The sequence below is a fragment of the Octopus bimaculoides genome, chromosome 2 (genome assembly GCF_046866305.1).
Source record: "Octopus bimaculoides isolate indiv1 chromosome 2, ASM4686630v1, whole genome shotgun sequence".
NCBI lineage: Eukaryota > Metazoa > Mollusca > Cephalopoda > Octopoda > Octopodidae > Octopus > Octopus bimaculoides.
This window is the reverse complement of record NC_142929.1, coordinates 139,041,409-139,057,995: the sequence shown is the minus strand read 5'-3', so window position 1 is coordinate 139,057,995 and position 16,587 is coordinate 139,041,409. Positions and strand designations below refer to the sequence as shown.

Here is a 16,587-nt window from a genome sequence, read left to right as displayed (position 1 = left end):
GCCTACAGCATGCTAAAGGTTAATGGCTGTCTTCAATACTGGCATGTGTTGAGCAGTTTGACATGATCTGATAGGCCACCGAGCTCCAATGTCTGCTTTGGCATGGTTTCTATGGCTAGATACCCTTCCTAATGCAACCGCTTACTTTACAGAGTGTACTGGGTACTGTTTTTGTGGTACCAGCATTAGTGAGGTTGCCATGTTACTCACAAGTCTAAAAAACCCTCCTTAGCTGATAGTAGTGGTTGAGAAGTTAAATTATGTCAGGGGGACAGGAGCAGATTTTCCACTGTAGTGGAAATACATGGTTACCCCACATTTTGTAGGGGGTGGGCAAGAGTAGCTGGAAAGAGGGATTAAGATAATGCTGTCAAGGTGTCAGGGCAAATCCTCAAATAACAAAAGGTGAGTAGAAGAGATAATGGGGACAGAAAATCCGAAAGGGCTGGTGGGAAAAGTTTGCATGGGTGTGGGAGGAGAGTGACAGAATGGTTAGTGATGAGGTTAGAGATGAATGAAGTGAATGGTGGACCATGGTGGAGGCATGATTCTTGGTTAATAACCAGTGTATATAAGTGTTATGACATGGATATACACATCTGGTGTAAAATGGTATTATACAAATATACATTAAAACAGGATGCAATCTGTATTACTCAAATGTGGGTATGATACTTGGTATTCACTGTTCAGCTACCAACTGGTGAACCAACACACTGCCGAACTAACACCTGTCAATAACTCCCTCTGACAGTTCACTCATTTCTTATATATATTGTAATTGGTTAGTCCACCTTCAGTTATGTGGGGGTGTTCAGGACTCTCCGTTCACAATAAGTCTATTGACTAGTGTGTGTTTTGTGGATGCTTCTCAAACTAAGATGGTTCGGTAAATTTTGATATTTGAATTTCTAATTGTGGACATTATTGTTACTTTATTTTTTCTTCTTTTTCTTCATCTTTTACTTGTTTCAGTCACTGGACTGCGACCATGCTGGGGTGTTGCCTTAAACAGTTTAATTGAACGAATTAACCCCAGTACTTATTTCTTGAGAAGTCTGGCACTTATTCATTTTGTTTCTTTTGCTGACTGTGGGGATGTAAACAAACCAGCACTGGTTGTCAAGCAGTGGTGAAGGACAAACACAAGCACAAAGACACACACACACACACACACAAAATAGGCTTCCACACAGTTCCCATCTATCAAATTCCCATGGTTATAGTAGAAGACACTTGCCCAAGGTGATGTGCAGTGGAACAGAACCTGGAAACTTGCAGTTGCCAAGAAAATTTCTTAACCACTTCTTAAGTCATGCCTAAGCCTTGAAAACAAAACTTAAACAAGTTTCTTCAGTACATCATAAATATAGAAACTGTTTTACCAATAAATCAATATCAGGTTACGATAATTCTGTACTATAGCATTGGGTCATAGATTTACCTTAAAGCGGTCAATGGAGAAGACGAAAAATGATTTTGCTAGCGAGAAACTGAGAGAGAGAGAGAGAGGGAGGGTGAGAGGGAGACTTATGTGACACACTGTACACATGTTTATTTATATGACCCTGACTGTGAAAAGGGATTTGACTGTTCCTATTTTCTCCTACTTACAGTGCTGTATATAAGAAAGTTACAGCTTTTAATGTTGTATATGAAAAAGAAATCACAGCTATGTGTGTGTGCATGTGCATGCACTCTTCTATATGAATGAATTGGCAAGGCGTTTAGACTACTGGATAAAAAGCCTTGTATTTATTTCAGCTCATTGTGTTCTGAGTTCAAATCTCAACTAAGTCAATAAAGAACTCTCCTAGGTAGTAAACTTGATTACTGAAAATTTTTAGAACATAGGATTGGACTATTTGTGGTATTTGTTGTGGGTTTCTGCTTGCTGAGTTCAAATCTCACCATTGCCTCCTTGAATAACACACTTAATTCATCACCTGATTTAACATCATCTCATCACCTTGGTTGCCTTTTGTGGAGTCTGCTTTGTTGCAAGCATCAAGTCGGGTTCCTCGTTTGAAGATCCCTTCTTCCCTCTCATCACTCTGGAGCACTATCCTTCCCTCATAAAACAATAAAAAAATGTCAGTGCTAGTATGTGTGTGTTTGGTTCACTAAAAGCCAGCATCTCTGCATGTTTACTTTTGTGCTGGTGTTTGTTTGTGTACAAGCATCTATGCACATAAAGTAATTCTACTGGTTTGTTATGAGGTTGTTGACCCAAGAACCATGGTGGTTCATCTTGTGTCTAAAACAGTGGTTCCCAACCTGTGGTCTGCAAAGGTAGTACTGAGTGGTCCATGAACTAAATTCAAAACTTCATATATATATGAATTTTGTCAGTGAACAGGTCGCAGTCTCAAAGCGACGAAAATATTTTGACAAATTAAATTTAGTTGAAGTGAATCTAACGGATTTTGTGTGTTATTTTAAATGAATTATAAACACCTTCCACGCTGCAATTGTTTTCGTTCCAGCACACGATCTCAGATCAGGTCACTTGCTATGCAAGTACATCTCCGTAATATATATATATATATATATATATATATATATATATATACACATATAAGAGGGATGACCACTAAGTGGACATCCATTATGCTAGTTGTAGACCCCATATGGTCTGACCACTAAGAAAAGATTATTCTCAAGAAAATTCAACTCTTTATCACAGTTAATCTCTGAACTTGACCTACTTTATAACAAATGACATTAACATGCATTGAAAGTTTGTTGTTCAACCTCAGTTTGACTCTTATTGAGCAGATCAATAATCACAGATGTTCCAACTATGGCCATCCAATCCGTTTGTATTCACTATCTTTTGATTTTTTTCTTCTTAAGTTGAGAGAATGTAATATCAGTGAGATTTTTGTTGCTATTTCTAGCAGCTTAAGCAACTGCTCAAAGGCTCTCTCGTTAGATTGTATTGAGGTCAACTTCATCAATAAGGTCAAACTGAAGGCCAGCAGCTTGGTGACCTGAAAAGAGATAAAGAAAAACAACAAGCAACAAAGCAGAAATAATTAATTTCACAGTTTATTTAAAATCCAGTTGCTGCAGCCTGCTCATTAATTAAACAAAATTAGCTAGTTTGATCTACCTTTCCAAAGCAGCTGGATAATTATCAATTATCTTGCTTGTTAATTACTTGAAAGCAGATCGGTACAAACTGTAGCCTGTTTCTACATTCCAGGGTCAAATCCATTATTTGGAGACGTTTTCATCCTCTGGGGTTGACAAACTGTGGAAATTATATTTCCTTTCTAGCCTTGCCCACCCCTCCACCTCTTTATTCAGGGTAGCAATCTAGAAAATCATTTAGTAGCTATTTATCTGTTTAGTAGATTGTAATACAGTAATCCCTCGCTCTATCGTGGTTCACCTATCGAGGTTTATTATTTAAACTTCTGTCGATTCCTCCGTGGTGTTGTTTTACATTTACAATCATCATTACCATCATCATCGTTTAATGTTCGCTTTCCATGCTAGCATGGGTTGGACGATTTGACTGAGAACTGGTGAACTGGATGGCTGCATCAGGCTCCAATCTAATTTGGCAGAGTTTCTACAGCTGGATGCCCTTCCTAATGCCAACCACTCCGAGAGTGTAGTGGATGCTTTTTACGTGCCATAGGCACGAGGGCCAGTCACGCAGTACTGGCAACGGCCACGCTCAAAATGGTGTTTTTTATGTGCCACCTGCACAAGAGCCAGTCCAGCGGCACTGGTAACGACTTCGCTCGAATGATTTTCTAACGTGCCACTGGCACAAGGGCCAAAAATAAATATATACAAATTATAAAAATGATAAAAAATAATAAAAAAATATACAGTACAGTACTGTTTCTACTTCGCGGATTGTCATGAGTGTTTTGGAACGCAACATCCATGATAGTCGAGGGATGACTGTGATGGGAAACAGTGTGGGTACAACATTACTGGGTATTATGGCTCCACATGAGATAGCAATAATTGCTTGTTATCAACTCTCTCAGACCTGGGTCCCTTGTGTTTACCTTCCACCAGGGATCCTGAGCTAAAAAAAAATAAAAAATTAATAGTTGTATACACAACTCAAGAGTAATAATTGCAGGCAAGCTAATGGCCTATCTCTCTCAACTACTGTGTTTGTCCCCCTGAATCACTATTTTCCTCATCACTTTTACCAGCTTGAGTGCCCACATCATTCTCATTCTCTGCATAAGGGTAAATGTAACAGCAGACGAAATACCGCTAAGCATTTCGCCTGGCGTTCTAACATTTCTGGCAGCTCACCGTCTTTGTTTAAAGACTAAATATCATCAATAATTTCCTCAGTTGTAAAGAGTGAAGGCTTTACTCGTTTACCAGACAAAGTGCTAGGTTCCTCACATGCTCATTTCATCACTAAAAATCTTTTTTCTTTTTTCCAGTTAAAAACAAAAATAAACAACTGCTCTGGGGGATACCCTCAACAATGAGTTATAAATACACTTGATTACAAAGCTGCAATGCGACCGGTCGTCTAATTCTAGTATTTTATCTTCTTTTTTATGAGTGTTGTTCATTACCACTTTAACGAGGATCTGGTAACGATTACGTTTAGGCTATTCCTGCTATTGCAGGAACAAGGCGCAATAGGGTTAATGTAATTTGGCAACTTTCCTCAGAGAGTATCATAGCCACAGACACACACACACACACACACACACATATTTCAAGGGAGGTAACTGTATTATGTATTACTCTACTATGGCTATTTAAGTCTGTTGGAATTTCCGAAAATTGTCCCCCACCCCCATTCCAAAACACTTTCACCGGAAATTTTTGTATATTCGGAATCTACATAATAAATACTATATGCATAGAAAATTTCATAAAAAATATTCATTTTTCTGAAAGTTATGACCTTCCAAAGTCTGGGGGGTACAACTCTGTAGTTATGCCTATATATGTCTATGTGTGTGTGTTTGTGTGTCTGTGTTTGTCCCCCCTAGCATTGCTTGACAACCAATGCTGGTGTGTTTACATCCCTGTAACTTAGCAGTTCGGCAAAAGAGACCGATAGAATAGGTACTAGGCTTACAAAAAACAAGTCCTGGGGTCGATTTGCTCGACTAAAGGCAGTGCTCCAGCATGGTCGCAGTCAAATGACCGAAACAAGTAAAAGAGTAAAAAAAAGAGTATATCCAACAAACTGCTCAGTGGTATTTCTTTTGGTTCTTTGTTTTGAGTTCAAATCCTACTGATATCAACTTTGCCTTTCATCCTATCAGGGTTGATAAAATAAGTTTTATCCTGAGAAAAAAATCTCTTATAGATGTGATGTATTAAAATAAATATATATACGTATAATTGAAAAATGCATTAAATACTACAAAACGTACATGTAGGACAGACACAGAAGGGCACTAATCCTTCCTCAGTTATCGACCCAAAATACTAATACCTGGTTTCACGCCTTTATCATTAAAGGCACGAAACTAAGTATTAATATTTTTGATCGATAACCGAGGAAAGATTAGGGCCCTTCTATGTCCTACATATACGTTTTGTAGTATGTAATGCATTTTTCATTTATGGAATAACTGAATGCCATGCATCCCAACTTATATATATATATATATATGTATATATATATATATATATATATATATATATATATATATATATATAGGGAGAATTTGCAAAAAAAAAAACAAAAGACGAAGACAGGTGGTGTAGACAACAAACAGATGTATTAGTTTAACGCTCAGGAAGTGAAAAAGTCTTTAACATTTTGAGCCTATGCTCTTCCACATATATATCTAGTGTTTTTAATTCTTTTTTCCATTTTTTTCTCCCTCTAACCAAGTCTCCAAAAATTACTACACACACACACACACACACACACACACACACACAGATTCAAAATAGCAATGAACATTCTCTTCCCTCTTCAACTCCAGATTTTTTTCAACTAACTTGCGTATATATAAAATGCCTAAAGTTTCTGTTAAAAAAAATAATTCCTGATAAATCTCTGAAATGAGATGAAAGTGCAAGATAAATAATTATTACCCTCTTATTCTGAATATATAAAATCAGTACACCACTTTAAACATATACATATGTATGTACATACGTTTGTATGTATGTATGTATTGAAAAAGTCATCCTGATAGCAGCTAGTGAGAATGTAATCTGGACAAAATGCAGTAACTTGCCTGTCAGCAGTGTATACAATATACATTCACTATGATACATAGATACCTATTTGAACATTAAATGTGGAGCTCTACAGGTCTACCCTTCTGGTAACAAGAGCAGTGTTTAGAAGAGGATTTAGTCAATAAAATAGTAGTAAATTCAAGTTGATGATAGTTGATAGTTTTCTTAAAATAACCACATGCTGACTGTTATTTAGTTAAGATAAAAATCTGGTTAATTTATTTGTTTATCTATTTTTCTTATTGTAAATAATTATATTCATATCTTACTCAACTTCTCTGACTCACCATACGTGCATGTGTATACACACACACACACACACACACACACACACACATCCTGGCAGCTCGAGGGACAAAAACTAAGATCAACTTTTGGCACATTGTTTAGTAGTTCAAGACAGTTTATATTGTAAACAGATGGAGGTATGTTAAATGTCAGTTCACAGCTACTTAATAATTTTCTGGCATGATCATCGTTATCATCATTATCATCAACCTCATCATTATCAACACTACCGCTCACAGTTTGATCAATCCACACTACTATGGATATATATATATATATATATATATATATATATATATATATATATATATATATATATATATATATATATATCGTTTCCAGCTTCACCTTACTGGCACTTGTGCTGGTGGCATGTGAACAAATCATTGGACTGACACCTGTGCAGGTGGCACGTAAAAAACACCATTTCAGCATAGCCGTTGCCACTACTGCTGGACTGGCCCTCGTGCCAGTGGCATGTAAAAAGCACCCACTACATTCTCTGAGTGGTTGCTGTTAGGAAGGGCATCCAGCTGTAGAAACACTGCTGGATCAGATTGGAGTCTGGTGTAGCCACCTGGTTCGCCAGTCCCCAGCCAAATCGTCCAACCCATGCTAGCATGGAAAGCGGACGTTTAAACGACGATGATGATATATATCTTTTATCTCATAATATCTTTTACTTGTGTCAGTCATTAGACTTTGGCCATGCTGGGGCACCACCTTGAAGAATTTTAGTCGTATGATTCCTGTTCACCCTCTCTCTCTCTGGCCAGGTAATCACGTACCTCCTCTACAGCAAGGCACCTGTTTCTGCGTCACTGTCTCACTATAATCTTTCATCATCTGATGCAAGACCACTTCCTCCAATGTCTCCTCCCTTCTCAAAGAATCTTTGTCTTGCCAATTACTTGGTGACCCTGCCAGCATTGATGCCACGTAAAAAGCATCCAGTCCACATTGTAAAGTGGTTGGCATTTGGAAAGGCATCCAAAACTGACCTCACCTGTGCTTATGCCATGTAAAAAGCACTCAGTCCACTCTGCTGGGTGGTTGGTGTTAAAAAGGGCATTCAGTCATAAAAGCCCTGTCAAAACAGACACAGAAGTCTGGGGCAAGCTTCTGCCTGGTTAGCTCTTGTCGAGCTGTCTTACCCATGCCAGCATAGAAGGTGGCTGTTAAATAAGATGATGATGAATCAACCCAAGTGTTTATTGTTTTTTTAAGTCTGGTACATATTCTATCAGTTTTTTTTTTGCCAAACTGCTAAGTTATGAGGATGTAAACACACCAACTCTGGTTGTCAAGTGGTGGGGTCAGGACAAACAAAGACACACACACACATACTTAGATATATAAAATTATATACAATGGGCTTCTTTCAGTTTCCATCTACCAAGTCCACCCACAAGGCTTTGATTGGTCTGAGGCTGTAGTAAAAGACACTTGCCCAGGGTGCTACACAGTGGGACTGAACCTGGAACCATGTGATTGGAAAGCAAACTGTTACGGCACAGTCATATATATATATATATATATATATATATATATTTGTGAATGAGGACAACAAACTCCACAAATACATATCTGCTAAATCGGAAATCTAAAATGGATCCATAACTTCCATCTCAGTTATGTGCTTGGATCCCTGATAATCCATTACAGCACTTACCCATTGTACCTATTCATTTAGATCACCAGTGAACTAAACCCCCATATTCTGTATATATTATTTATGTATATATATAGATAGATGTGTGTGTGTGTGTGTGTATGTTGTTGATATATTTGCTTTGCAATCATATGGCTCTTTTTGGTCGAAACCTTAAAGGTTTGATCCCCCCATGTTTTGTGCATTGTCAGAACCTTGTCTTTTTTAAAATGGCGGTGCCCCAGCATGGCTGCAGCCTCAAGGCTGAAACATAAAAGAATAAAAGAATTGTAGAAGTATAACCAATGTATTGCACATCAATTTTAACAATAAAATCTTATATGGACCCTCAAGGGTCACATGGACCCTGGTTAAGAACCACTGAGCTAAAATATGTATGGAGGTCAGGAACAAGTGCCTTGTTGTACATGACTACTCCAGATGGTGGGACATAGAATCGTAGTAGATGACAGGGGTAGCATTGAAAAAAGTATTAGTAAAAGAAAAGAAGCAATAGTTCTTTTCACTTTCTCTCTCTCTCTGTTTATTTTCTCTTGTTCCTTTCTGCTGAAGAGCGTAGGCTTGAAACATAAAAGACTTAATTTTTCCAGAGCGTCAAACTAATACACCTGCTTGTTGTTCCTACACCTGTCTTCGTCTTTTGCTTTTTGTTTTATGAATTTTAACAACAGTTAAAAATGTTTGAGAAGCACTGTTTTAAATTAACTTAATTTATGACGATTTTTTTTCTTTTATATTTAACAATTTTTTTTTCCTCTATATTTAACAATTTTTTTTTTCTTTTCTTTTTCCAGATTACGTGAACTTTTCTATAAAGATGATAGTAAAACTCTTCGCCGAATGATATCTGCTAAAGAGATTGCCGAAGATGAACTGAAGGTGAACTTAATTCTGTCTTGTAAAATTGGATCCATCAATTGTGCTGCAACAATTTTAGAGGCTGGAATATCATGCAATATGTTAGATTCTGAAGGGTTTACACCTTTGGCAACAGCCTCCAAATATGGACAAAACCCTATCCTTGATCTCATCATTCGCTGGGATTGTACAATTGATCTCAGTGTTGGCCCTTTACAGAACACAGCTCTTCACTTCAGTGCCAGTGAGGGACATTTAGAATGTTGTCAGTCTTTGTTAGAGTCTGGATCTGAAGCCAATGCTGAGAATGCTGAAGACAATACGCCATTGATTTTAGCAGCAACAAATGGTCATGATCATATTGTGAAACTTTTGCTCAAATGGAATGCATCTGTACGTCGAGGAGGATCTCACGAAGCAAGTGCTCTACACATGGCTGCCAGTAATGGCCATATTAATTGTTGCCAGACCTTACTGACTGCTAAAGCTGATGTTGAGAGTGAGGATAACTTTGGTAATACTCCATTGATGTGTGCTGCAGAAAAAGGGCATTATCAGGTTTTAGCAATGCTGCTGAATCGAAGTTGTGATGTGAATCATATGAGCCACAGTGCAGTTACTGCACTTCACTTGACCACACAACATGGTGACTATGAATGCACCTGTTTGCTGCTCGAGCATGGCGCTGAGATTGATGCACAAGACATTCGTCGTTTCACTCCACTGATGATGGCTTCACTTAATGGTCATGATAAAATCGTTGAACTATTGGTGCAGCATAGATGCAATATCAACATGGTTGCTTATAACAAACGCACAGCACTGCATTTGGCTTCTGAACGAGGAAAACTGGGATGCTGCAAATTATTGTTTGAAGCTGGATCCTCCATTAACGCACAAGATGTTCTTGGCTGCACTCCACTTCATGTAGCGGCTAGCAAAGGGCATATGGATGTATTGAAATTCCTCATATCTAATGGTGCTGATATTTATGAAAGAACTTCCAATGGGGACATGCTTCTGCACTTTGCTGCTGCTGGTGGCAACACAGAAATCTGTAAGTTTCTCATTGAACGCAACTTTGATATTGATGCACAGAACTATGATGGGATTACGCCACTTGTGAATGCTGTAAAACATCAACAGATTTCAACATCAAAACTTTTGCTAGACTATGGTTGTAAGGTGAATCATCGAGGCTTGCATGGAATGACAGCACTTAACGAAGCAGTTTTCTATAACAACTTCCCACTTGTAGTATTACTTCTGCAGTATGGCGCTGACCCAGATATCGAAGATGCTGTGGGGACCTTACCACTTTGGTTTGCTATTGATAATTTAAACCTTGACATGGCCAAAGTATTGCTGCTTGCCAATGCTCGATCGAATCAGGTTTCCACTTTCTTGGAGTCCTGTGGACCTTGCAGTCCTCTGGAACATGTACTTCATCAACAAAAAGAGACATTGATTATCTGGCTTGCAAAAGCTTATGGGTCAAAAGCTCTGAACGCATTTCGAAGTCATTTACACATTCTACGTAAAATGCCATCTGTGAACAAAAGTACTATAGAAATGGTACAGACTCTTTCTTGTAATACCAGGCCATTAATGGAACACTGTAGGCAGTGCATCCGCACTACTTTTGGTAAGGGTGGGAAAGTTTCTAATGACATACAAGCCTTGGAAATTCCATTAAAAATCAAGAACTATTTATTATTTAGTGATTTCGATGGTTGGCAATCAGAAGTTAAGGAAATAATATAAATATTATTTTTTTTCGTTAGCACTACTCTCAAAAGCTGTTTTAAATTGACTATTCTTGCCAAAAGAAAAAAAAAACAACATATTTTATAGGATTTCAGAGATAATCCGAACATTTTGATATAATTCACTTTAAAGGGATTAAAGTTGAACAGAAACAGGATGAGAGGAATGAAGAGAAAGAAACTTTCAACTCCTGAGAATCATTTAAAGTTTAATTGTTGCTAATGCCTTTACCATTAGTAGATTCTTCAGACATCTAGCTGTTTGGGAATTAAAGCTTAGCTTTCACTTTCATTTTTTTTTTTTTGTCAGTATTGCTAATGAAAAGTGGTGAGTACCACAAGGTAAGCTCCCAACAAGTCAAGTCAGTGACTTAGTTTTGATTCCTAGTTGAAGTTATTTCAATGCACTTATGCTTCTAATGTCTTCTAGAAAGGCATAAATGTCTCAACGCTACATTTCTCTGCCCTTATGAAGTTGAGGTCTCCTGTTTACATCAGACATCACTGTTAGTAACACATACATATGTGACATTCATCATTGAATGAGAGGTTAGCTTTCGGTAAGTCAGGCCCATGACATGATTTCAGTTTCCCAGTTAAATGCCATTAATGCCCTTCGGAAAACCATGAACGTCACAACTTCTCTATTTACTTTGTGTCTAGTTAAAAGAAATCAAAATTGGTAACTAAAGATATCCTGTGGTTTTACAGAGTTAACGGATAACGAAATACTTAAACTACAGATGTTCTTCCTGAGACAAGATCTGCTTTCTACAATCTTAAAGCTTACTTTTAAAGCTACATCCCATCTTGTATATAAGTATATAGACACATACATACACACACACACATATATATTATATATATATAAGAATAAATTCTATATTCTGATATTGTCACTAAATTGTATTTTAGTTGTTATTTTAATGCATTTGTGATTTACTGAAATCCAATGAAAGTTGAAACCCAAGTACAAAGATTTTAATTTTTTTTTCTCACTATCAGGTATGGTTAAAAAATCGTTTGGTTTCTCAACCATGTAGCTTTGGGTTCAGTACCACCCTGTAGCACTTTTGGAAAGTATTGTCTTCTATAACTCATGACCAACCAATGCTTAATGAGGGAATTAGATGGAAACTGAAAGAAGCTTGTGGATTGTCTCAGACTGACTGAAATTATGATTTCATGTCCCAGTGGTAGAACCTTATTGTCAGATGGCCATGAGTTCCAATACATTTATAAGTTTAAAAGAAAATTGACAATGTCACTTCATGGAAGTCTATGTTTGGGTCTCCATGTCTTGGAACTGTGCACTAATTGTAAACGAATGTCACTGTCACACAAGTGGTGTTGTTTGTTTGCACTCTTTTAAAACATATCCAGCCATTGTTCTTTTTGTATTAAAAGACTTGGGAACATATTACCTTGTCTGGAAACAGGTGAGTGTTGGTTACAAGAAAAACGTCCAGTCATTGAAAATATGCCTCAACAAAGTTTGTCTAACCTATACAAGCACTGAAAAACAGAACGGTGATTGATTATAATTATGATGTAGCATATGTCAATTTTGTGAAACCCATCAAAGTTACTTATGCATTATGTTGAGTCCAGTACTAAATTAAAGAAAAATGTCTTATGGAGCTACTGTTGTCTATGGCAGTGAAGTATTCCTATCATATGGTACCTGCATACAAAGAAATAGGGGTCATCTAAGCTTGTGTGAATTTCCAAGCCTTCAGCCAGTGTCTTAACAGGTCAGCTGCAACCACTGTTTTTGGATAGCCAACTGACATTTCCCCAGAAAGATTATGTCCTGTATGAGGTTTGCATTACATCCAGCAGATGTCTCATTTCTTTAACACTTGCTGTTTAACCTAGTTAGCCCTGATCAAGCAGATGTGATCAAAAAGGTCTCCAGCTTTGACTATCCCATCTTTTATTCTGGATCCTGTGCCCAGCGTCGCCTTTCTGGCACTTGTGCCCGTGGCATGTGTAAGGACTTTCGAGCGAGATCGTTGCCAGTGCCCCTGGACTGGCTCTTGTGCGGGTGGCACATAAAATACACCATTTTGAGCGTGGCCGTTGCCAGTACCGCCTGACTGGCCTTCGTGCCGGTGGCACGTAAAAGCACCCACTACACTCTCGGAGTGGTTGGCATTAGGAAGGGCATCCAGCTGTAGAAACTCTGCCAAAATCAGATTGGAGCCTGGTGTAGCCATCTGGTTTCACCAGTCCTCAGTCAAATCGTCCAACCCATGCTAGCATGGAAAGCGGACGTTAAACGATGATGATATAATTTCCAATGTGTTCTTTGGAGAAAAAAACTGGGAGTAGATATAATTTTACTGTTGTTTTTTGCAGATCATGCAACCACTTAGTGACTTCGTTGGTTAATTTATTGGAAAGATCAATTGTACACGAAGAGTGAAACAGACTACTGCCTGCTCCAATCTCATGTTATATAACATACATACACACACACACACACATGGCTGCAGATTGACTGAAGCAAATAAGATATGCACACACACAATTCATCCAGATACAATGACAACTGTACAAACACAGGATTCAAATAACACAGCTGCCTATAATAATAGAAGCTACCTGTGACAGCATAACATTAAAACGATCCAAGTAGCAAGTTTTTAAAAACTAATTGTAAATTTATTGCAGTATACCTTTTAGCCGAAACTGAATGGTTAATTGGATGTGCTAGGAAAATGTTAACGAATGCCTATACAATTTATGTGCATAGAAATAGGATCATCATCATTATCATTTAACGTCTGCCTTCCATGCTAGCATGGGTTGGACGATTTGACTGAGGACTGGCGAACCAGATGACTACACCAGGTTTCAATCTGATTTGGTAGAGTTTCTACAGCTGGATGCCCTTCCTAACGCCAACCACTCTGAGAGTGTAGTGAATGCTTCTACGTGCCACCGGCACGAAGACCAGTCAGGCGGTACTGGCAACGGCCACGCTCAAAATGGTGTTTTTTACGTGCCACCTGCACAGGAGCCAGTCCAGCGGCACTGGCAACGATCTCGCTCGAATGTTTTTTCACGTGCCACCATCACAAGTGCCAGTAAGGCGACGCTGGTAACAATCACGCTCAAATGGTGCTATTTACGGGCCACTGGCACGGAAGCCAGACAGCTGCTCTGGCAATGATGACGCTCAGACAGTGCTCTTAGCGTTTCACTGGTACAGGTGCCATCACGATTTCGATTTCACTTGCCCCAGCAGGTCTTCGCAAGCCGAGTTTAGTGTCCAATGAAGGAAATGGGTGAGGAGTTCTTGTGTATCCAAGTAGGACTATAACCACTTGGACCAACTTTCTGTTTTCTACCCATGGAAAGATTATATGCTTCCATTTGCCATGTTCATTCAGCTAACATCAACTAAAACTTATATTCCAGTAGATTTACTCTTGCGTAATAATTACAAGCCAATTATCTTTCATCTAAAAGAGATTCTTGACACTACAAAAAGTATCAGCTTTGTGGGATGATATGGTTTGCGAATGGATTCAATTAATTTTTGACACAGGTCTATTGTCAAGTGATGAGGAATTATGTACATTTGACAGATATTTGTCCTCGTCTTGCTTGTTATCACAATTCAGCTGATATACCCTCCAGCCTTCATCAGGTGTCTTGGGGGAAATTTCGAACCTAGGTTCTCATTCCTAAGGTATTTTTCAATGTTCTTATTACTATTCAGGTCACTGCTTGGAATTGAACTCGGAATCTTGGGATTAATAGCCCACGCTGTTAACCACTACGCCAATTGCCAGTATGGTAGCAAGCACCATTAAAGATATGAAGGTAGCTGGTCTTTAAGGAAGTTACCAAGATGCTTAACATGCTTGTCAATAGGTCACAGTTATTTGTGTGATCAATTGGGTAATAAAGATGTAATAGCTAATAATTGGCGTAGCACAATGGGGTTTAAGGGCAACTGGAGATGCACTTGAGGGCTTCAAACTGTAGGATTAGATTATGCAATTCATTACAAACAAAATAACCTAGATGGGATGCAGGTTGATATTGTGCTAGAGAGAAATACTCTTCATACTACAAAAGGTCTTTGATAAGGTTCCACTCTAATTTGAGGGTTGCTAAGGAAACTAGGGATAGATGAATGGCCTGCAAGCTCTGCACAAGCCATGTTGTACAGAGGTGAAATCAGCAATGAATTTTGCTCATTAGGTAAGGCCAAGAGAGTTCTCAGTCTATTTATCATGGCCAGTTCATTTGCCCATGTAAACACCTATAAGCTGATGACAGTTTTTACAACTAAACCCGTAAAAAAATTAGGAATTCTTCCATGTAAACCATGGATGTGTAAATGGCATTACAGAGGCTAAGGGAAGACACTACGATAAATCGTGAGAAGTTAAATACTTAGGCAGCTGTCATGTACTTGTAGAGGTGCTGTCAGGGCATTTGAAAGATTTTAAAACATCTGATTAGTGTACATGTGAAAAAGCAGAGAAGTCTCAAAACGGGTTGAAAAAAAAAAAAGTGTCCGTGTGAAAGAGCATGGTGCTTATTTGCAACTGCTGTATGATAGAAAGATGTGGGCCATTGCAAAGACCAGAGAAAAATATATGAATCTAGTATGCTCTGCTGGATATGCAATGTTAGTATGCACGAATTGCAAATGAATTGTTCATTTGTATGCGAGAGTATCCGTTCTTCAGAAAAATGTGCATCTTTATTCTACGTGCAACGTCTTAAACCCGAACCTTTTAGTTCGTTTTTGGTGGCACTAACAATTTAGATACATTTCTGACGAAAGACTTTGGCAGGCATTTTCCTGTTCAACAGCAAATTGTAAATGTATTGGTCTACCTTTTTCAGTAGTTAATTTTTTAACAGCTAGCTACTTTGAAAGGCAGAATAACGACTAGTTTCAGTGGAGATGTTCACAGCATGGCGAGCAGCAGTCAGTGAGCATTCGACTTCAATTCTAAATTTTCATTTTGGTTTATGCAGTTGGAAAATTTACGATCGTTTTGATAATTTTCTTCGTTTACCCATCAGAAAATACATAATATTAAGCGTGTCATATAACCGAATATTAAGATTAATATACTAATTTCTAAAACGTTCTCAAGTTACGTTCATTTGTGGCTTTATTAATACTGTCAATAAATGCATTGTTAAATTTTTCATATTTAATTTTATAATTAGAAACAAATCCTCGACATGGCTTAAATCGATATATTCAATAATTACGAGTGTATTGTCTAAACTAGTGCGAAGGTGCGTAGCTTAGGGCATTCGGTTCATGATCCTAAAGCCGGGAGTTCGATTCCCGGGGGCATGTTGTAGCCTTGTGTAAGACTATTTCACGTTACTCCAGCGCAATGAGTTGACAAAAAGAAGCTGTATCTACAGGCGCCGGAGTGGCTGTGTGGTAAGTAGCTTGCTTACCAACCACATGGTTCCGGGTTCAGTCCCACTGCGTGGCACCTTGGGCAAGTGTTTTCTTCTATAGCCTCGGGCCGGCCAAAGCCTTGCGAGTGGATTTGGTATTTGGAAACTGAAAGAAACCCGCCATATATATATATACGTGTACGTGCGCGTCCCTAACATCGCCTGACAACCGATGCTGGTGTGTTTATGTCCCCGTAACGTAGCGGTTCGGCAAAAGAGACCGATAGAATAAGTACTAGGCTTACAAAGAATAAGTCCCGAGGTCGATTTGCTCTACTAAAGGCGGTGCTCCGGCATGGCCGCAGTCAAATGACTAAAACAAGTAAAAGAGTAATTCAAACGGCCGGC

The 16,587-nt window shown here is 38.4% G+C and overlaps 1 protein-coding gene across 1 annotated transcript in view; it reads left to right on the top strand.

Moving 5' to 3' along the window:
* LOC106869423 (uncharacterized) overlaps window positions 1–11,692 on the top strand; it is a 67,351-nt gene extending 55,659 nt beyond the window's left edge. Inside the window, exon 2 of the mRNA XM_014915158.3 lies at window positions 8,959–11,692. Within this exon, the coding sequence (XP_014770644.1) occupies window positions 8,959–10,786 (1,828 nt within the window). The 3' untranslated portion in view covers window positions 10,787–11,692. The remainder of the gene's footprint in view (window positions 1–8,958) is intronic.
* The last annotated feature ends 4,895 nt before the right edge of the window (window positions 11,693–16,587 follow it).